Below are 7,025 nucleotides of genomic sequence, written 5' to 3'. Positions count from 1 at the left end.
TATGAACACACACAGCCAACACCTTAGAGGCTTGAAGTTTAAAAGCTTGGGATTAGTTGGTTGTTGAAGGTGTTTGTATTTTTATATGGGGAAGGGCAAATATCAAAGCTTGTCGTTTTGCCAGTAAAGCAACCCCACAAATCCTTGTGCTGAGATCATCATTACACGGCGTTATCGCGTGCGTGAAGGTGAGCGTGAGCAGCTAACAGCAGCTACACCGCACAGCTTTGGGAACCACAGACGTGAGCCGGAGAACACCCGGGATAAGCTTGAACTTCGAGGGATACCAGGTCACTCCCACCAGTGTATTATATTCAGGGACCTTGGTAAGGCAGCACTATGGTATATCGGATTGCCTTGCAGTTTCACATTTCCCTGAAAGTGAAAGCTCTTCAAAAATGTGGAAACCAAACCAGTACAGAGTTAAACTGGACATCATATGTCCAAACTGTGTGAATGCCCTTAAAAGCAGCATGTACTGATCTGAAGTCAGATGTGCAAGACACACAGGCAGAAAGCAGCTGATTGCAGATATGCACAGTTACCTGCGTCCAGCCCTGCTGAGCTGCGCGAGGAATACCTCGCAGCGAGAATTCTGCCGTGACATCACAGCACAGGAGGGCAATAAAAGGCTCTTTCAATGACACAGCAGAGGAGAAGTGAGATACTGAGTCTAACCACCCAACAGAGACTCCTTGTCCTGGCAGAAGGAACCGATCGGTCACAGAAATCCACTGCGCTCGCCGGTGAGTCAGGGCTATTCTGCACACACACACACACACACACACACAGTTAATACAATTCAATATGTCCATCTTCGAGCTAGACACGCTTTGGTTTAGCTTCTGATTTTGATTCGTTATGACCACGAAGATCCTCTCAGAGAACCTGCAGCTCCCGGCGGGTTGCATGTCGGGTGCGTGAGGAGGGGAAGACACGGGCAGGCACAAGGCAATCAAGTGATTCCCCTTAAGCCTGGAATACTGGGAGAAGCACAATGGGGCACTTGTGGCAATGCAGGATGGGATAGCTGTGCACCAGGGGTCCTCCAGCACAGTGCAGGCATAGTACAGCACTGAATGTAGATTTAGTTTAAAACGCATGTGCAGTTTAAAACATTCATGCCCTGCAAAGTTTGGGCTGATTGGACTGATTTCTCCATAGTCATTTTTCTTAAATCCTGTTTTCTTGGGTTTTATGAGCTGGAATCCCAAAATTATGTGAAAATAAACAAATAAATACTTTCAACTGTGGACCCTGAATCTATAGTCTATGAAAGTGTAACTTTTTGAATGGAATTATGGAAATGGATCAACGTTTTTTGGAATGGGTCTGTATACGGACCCAATGATACACTGGTTATATCCAGATCTACACACTACACTTGATGTGGTGCTTGTAGACGTCCTTATACTGATTTTAAGGCCTTTGGATTCCTTAAAAGAATACTGCACCTCAAACATGTAAAAAAAATGCTAGCAAATGCTATACATAAATGATGACTGCTTTCAAGAATCAGTAAATGATGCTGCTGACTAACACTTTGAACAGACTCTGTAAGATGGATATCGCCTTCTCCAAGGTTCCTGTTAGAGAAAACATTCAGGAGTTCCTGTTAGAGACTCATTCAGGAGTCATATGACCTTAATTTCGAGGAAGTTTTTATCCATGCAATTCATTTCTGATAGCCAACTGAATGGTCTTACCCTTCTCCCTTATTTCATTTTTAAGTGAAGATTTCTAACAGGACTACTGGACCTAGACTTGTTCTAAACTAGTTGATGGGTGTGTGTGTGTGTGTGTGTGTGTGTGTGTGTGTTAAGAGGCAGACGGAGAGGCTCAGGGACAGGAAACACATTGTGAATGTCGAACCTTGTCCAGCGTATGAGTCATTTCCATTCCTGTGCCTCTGTTTCTCAGCATTGTGCCGTAACCTACGAGCACCAACGCGTGTGTCACAAAGCATGATGGGAGAAAGGAATTCTTGAAAACAATGTGAATGTTCGTTCTGCGGTCTGTCAAAGTCTGTCTTGCAGCAGTGGAATTGAGAGAAAGTGAAAGAGTCTGGTGCTGTCAGCCCTTACAGATTTGTAAAACGGGATTATTATATGACTAAGAGCATTGACTGATGTTTAGGTAGCACTGACGATGCACGTGTGTTTTATTGATGCAGGTTGGGGAGAGCGATGAAAACACAGCTAATGGAGCTGAACATCACCAGGGCAGAGAGGTGTAGAAGGAGAGAAATGTGCTCCTAAATGATGTGTGAGTTGGGCCGCCAATTAGACTCACTGTGTGTGTGTGTGTGAGGAACTTTAATGGCCTTGTGTGAGTCTTCCTCCTAAGGCTCCTTATTTTTGTGGTGGTGATAAACTAGATCTGGTATGCAAGACTTTACAATTAATGTATAGAATTGACTTTAGATCTTAACTATGGGAATTTATAATACAGGTCCTGCAGGTTGGATTTATAATCCAGGTCCTGCAGGTTGAAATCCTTATGGACATTAGTGTCTCGAGTGCTCAACAATAATTTAAACATATTGTCATGTTGTGTATACTTATGATACCACATCCTGGTGTTTTATAACAGGTGCCTGTATATGAGTTTGTGTTTGGCAGAGAAACTCCCACAAGACCCCATAAGCAGACTGTGTTCAAGACCCTTAACAAAATTAAGTTCTTTTTTGTTTTTCTACATGACATAACGCACGTTCAGAATGGGAATTTACAGGAAAAGTGTAATAATGATTCTTATAATGAACGGTCGACCTCTTACACAGCATTACATGGACTAAACAACACTACATGGACTAGATCAGGAACCTGGAACCTGCATGATTCACAGGAGCGTTTCTGGAGGTTGAGAGAGAGAGAGAGAGAGAGAGAGGGAGAGAGGGTGTGATAGGGAGAGTGATTGATTCACTGGTGTGATCTCCAGCTAGAAAAACCTTGTGACTCTTATTACTGTTTTTATTGGTGCTGGTGTGGAACATGTAGTGAAGCAGCAGAACGGGTTAGTGGCTGTTCGGAGACGTCACAGTCAGTCACAAGACTCTTAAGGGCAATCGCACAGTTCACACGAAGCCTAAAGTTCACAACATGGCTGCTGTTCATGCAGTTGGAGGAGAGTGTCCGTGTTCCCCTGAGTTACAGCTGGACAGGAAGTAGCGCCCTAGGTTTGAAAACAGACCCAGAAAGAGAAATTATAAGAGTGCAAAAACAGAGTGATAAGGAAAGCTGGAATGAACAGCAGTGATATTAAGTTCCAATGATGGCTACACGTACGCTTACCACAGACCAAGAGATGAGATGAGGCATGAAACTGATACTGTTAGCAAGCGTCACAGAATACAGATGTACGCAGAACGGGGAGTGATCACGGAGGAGTGAGGGAGGTTCGGCCCGGTGCTAGATAAGAACTCGCATCGCCTGCATGCCAGACCCATGGAGTCATTCTCAACCTGCGGCCTGCTACCATCATGTACCAGCCGTAACGCTATATGTCTCTCCACAGAATGCAATGGGACAGAATCAAGGCAGGGAAGAGGAGCAACAGGGCGGCCCAGCAAAGCCGGAGGAAAAGGGACCCGGCCCAGACCCAGGGGGAGCTGTGGAGGAAGGAAACCCCAGCAGAGTGACCTGCTCAGGGGGGGAGCACCGAGCGGGAATGGCGGGCGAAAGGCTGGACGTAGGCCCAGGCATGGAGCCAGCACTACTTACCGTAGCACACCGCTGGTGTTCTCACACAGAAGGGAGCCTTCCTTCAGAGCCGGCACGGTCACAGGGCGGCGGTGAAGAGAGAGAGGGAGGAAGAGAGGGAGGAAGAGAGGGGGGAAGAGAAAGAGGAGAAGGGGAGGGAGGCAGAGCTGAAGTTCTGGTTTTGCAGCCGCTGAACGATATCAGAGCGGTCGAGAGAGCCACCGAGGAGGTCGGCTCTTCAGAACCTTCAGAACCTGTTCCTGAGAGCACCGGCGAAATGGACCTGGAAAACCTTGTGAAAGACAGTCAAGAATGGAAGGATGTTTTGCGTCACCACAGCAACATCCAGGACCTTGGGAAGGACACACGTAGCAAGGAGGAGACTGTTCGTTGTCAGGAATCTAGAGCATCATTTAGTGAAGAGCATGATGAAGAGCATGATGAAGAGCATGATGAAGAGCAAGTTAGGATCAAGGTGGAAGCTGACCAGGAAGTTCAAGACAACTTTAATATGCAACAGCGACAGAACATTAAGGAAAGCACTGTGACTTTTCCTGATCTCAGGTCTTTTGTGTTTTTGAAGGATGCTGGTGATGGTTTTACAGATGAATTGCCTGCTCTGAAGACATCGTTCAGAGCCGTGCTGGAGAAGGACAATCCAGAACAACTCAATGTTCTACAGAGAAATCTCCCAGCTCTCTGTTCAACTGAAACTTCACCAAACCGTCAAGAACAACCTGTTGCCAAGGTCGTGACCTCTGACTCCAGCTCAGCTAAAGGAGATGCAAGAGGATCATCAGCTTTCCGTTTCTCAGGAAACCCGCCGATAAAGTGGAGCTCAGCCATGTCTGAATCCCAAGACACGGGAATTTATAACGACATGGAGTCACCAAGAAGGCCCATCGTAAAGCAGCACGCTGTATGGGCAGAACATGACCGTGACATGGAAACACCTTCTGCTACTACGGCTGTGGAGCGGGCAGACAGGTCAGAGCTCGACACAGTAGATGTATCAGCCGAAGAAACACACGAGAGCTCAAACACTGGAGAGAGCTGTCTAAAATACGTCACCACAGAGGTGACGGAAACCATGAATTACTTTGGGAACATCAAAGAACACCAGGTTACATCCGGTGACCTGGGGCCGTGTGATGACACAGTGGCAGGAGAAGTGAGAAGAATTAACCCCAATTCCTCAACGAGTCCAAAAGTTCCAAAGATGTTGAGATGGGAGGAGGACAGGGGTGAGGTGAAGCACTCTCCTGTGTCAGCAGAGAGAGAAACTGATACTTCATGTGATGGTCTACCATCTGGAGGCATATGTGAGAGGGAGGAGCCTCTGCATGCGTCAAAGAGTTTTTCTCACTCTCTACAAATAAAAGCCACAAGTACCCCATCATCACGAGGGACAGAGGCAGAAGAAACATCTGTCACAATCTCTGGTTCTACCAATGAATCTGCAAACAGCCAAAACAAAACTGCTTTCCGAAACCACAGAGATGAGAATGATCTTGGATCCTCCTCAAATATGGCAGTCCCAGGGAGAGAACTGTCTCCTAGAGGTGGAATTAGAAATGACAAAGTGGAAGAAACAGCACACGCCCAACCCGAGAGAATGTCTAAAGATTTTGTGGCGATGGTGAGTGAAAAGACAGACATGCTGTCACCCACTGATGTCAGAGTGAGCAGTCACAATTATTTGGATTCTCTGCAGGCCATATATGTAGCAAAGGGATCTGCAGGAAATTTATTCAAGGAGAGAGAAATCGCCATAGACAGAAATGAATTTTTGGCCAAAGTTACAGAATCAGTGAGTGACAGCGGCAAACTATCAACCACAATGATGTCGTCTGACAAAGACAAATCGTTGCTGAAGAGCACAGCATCAGAGAAAGATGCGCGCAAAGTGATGTCATCAGAAAGAGGTCTGGACGCACCATCAGCTGTGATGTCAGTGAAAGATAGAAACAAATCCTCGGGTGGGATGAGATCATCAGAGGCAAACAGAGACCGCCAGACATGCGTCTACTCAGTAACTGATATTCACCAGGAAACATCTGTGGCCAATTGTCCCTTAGGGCCCATCGGCGACCTCAGCACCACTGCAGGTCATGGAAAGGACAGGCCAGAGATGTCATTGGTAGTGCACGTACAATCAAACACTCACGTTGCTGCGGTTGATTCATTCCCACCTGTGGACGGAGACGAGGTAAAGAACGTGAGAAACGAGACTTTGCTTTGCACGGAGGTCTGCACAAAAACATTAACTCGTGCAGTCCAGGATAGCTGCGCAGAGAGGATGCAGACCATTCAAAATGCCCCTCCAACGTGCAGCGAGCAACACGACGCAGGACAGAAGAAACTTATACGAGCCGCCGGAGAACCTCCCACTTCTGGTCTTGATGAAGGGAAGTTGAACCAAACTGATCAAAGCAACTCAACAAATAATGACCAGAATCTCTCTGCCACCCGTACCAGCGTGATGGCCAAGGAAGAGGTGCACGGTGCCCTGAAGAACCGGCACGTGTCTGATCTGATCAAAGAGACCGTCCAACTGCACGAGAATATGAAGGACTGGAGCAAACCAACAGAGAACAGAGCTGACGTGACCTTTGACCCCGCACAGTCTGTCAAAGTAGCGCAGATGAAGGCAGCGTTCGACCCACCAAAGAAATCACCAGACAAGGCATCAGAGAGGAAACCGTCCGTGAGAAAAGGTAAGGTCCTGTTTTTTTTGCCACAGCTGACTATTTGATGCTCTATTGGAAATCTTACACAGTTGATATTGACAGTCTAGCTTAAATTCAGTTGGCTGGTGCTGGCTCTGCTTTCAAAGAAAATGCAATCAGATTGTGCTAAAACCCTATTCAGATACAGAAGAATATATATTAAATATCAATATTACCAGTATTACAGCAGTACCAGTATATTAAAGAACATCTCCATCCTCAAGGGAAACACATACTACAGGCTACCAATTCTTTCTCAGGCAATTAATGATAGTATATACTGTTCATGACCATGATTTTTTTTAAAAAGTTGATGTCTGGATATATTGTACATATATTTACACAAATGTGTGAATGCTTGTGTATGCTGTATTCATGCACGCTTGCATTGACATTATGGATGGATATTAAAAACATACAGATAATACCTGCCCTTTCATCAAAGCTTAGAATAATACACACAGAGTGCATATCTGACTTTACAGTTGACTGTGAAAGGTATTCAGCCTATTGGGTACCGTTGTTGAGTTAATGTGCCTATCAAAGAGATTATTGTATCAGTGCAGGTCATTGCAGGGCTGTTGTTGTAATACTG

The 7,025-nt window shown here is 46.0% G+C and overlaps 1 protein-coding gene and 1 long non-coding RNA gene across 2 annotated transcripts in view; both read left to right on the top strand.

Moving 5' to 3' along the window:
• The first annotated feature begins 592 nt into the window (after nt 1-592).
• On the top strand, nt 593-3,806 carry LOC143487929 (uncharacterized). The gene is made up of 3 exons (XR_013124423.1): nt 593-746; nt 2,174-2,265; nt 3,517-3,806. It is a non-coding gene; the product is annotated as an uncharacterized LOC143487929 (long non-coding RNA).
• A 51-nt stretch (nt 3,807-3,857) lies between these two features.
• coro1ca (coronin, actin binding protein, 1Ca) overlaps nt 3,858-7,025 on the top strand; it is a 34,035-nt gene continuing 30,867 nt past the window's right edge. The window contains exon 1 of the mRNA XM_076987231.1: nt 3,858-6,418. Coding sequence (XP_076843346.1) covers nt 3,979-6,418 — 2,440 coding nt within the window. The 5' untranslated portion in view covers nt 3,858-3,978. The remainder of the gene's footprint in view (nt 6,419-7,025) is intronic.

The sequence above is a fragment of the Brachyhypopomus gauderio genome, unplaced genomic scaffold, assembly GCF_052324685.1.
Source record: "Brachyhypopomus gauderio isolate BG-103 unplaced genomic scaffold, BGAUD_0.2 sc51, whole genome shotgun sequence".
Classification (NCBI taxonomy): Eukaryota; Metazoa; Chordata; class Actinopteri; order Gymnotiformes; family Hypopomidae; genus Brachyhypopomus; species Brachyhypopomus gauderio.
Note: the sequence above shows the minus strand (reverse complement) of the source record. Positions and strands in the feature narration are given on the sequence as shown.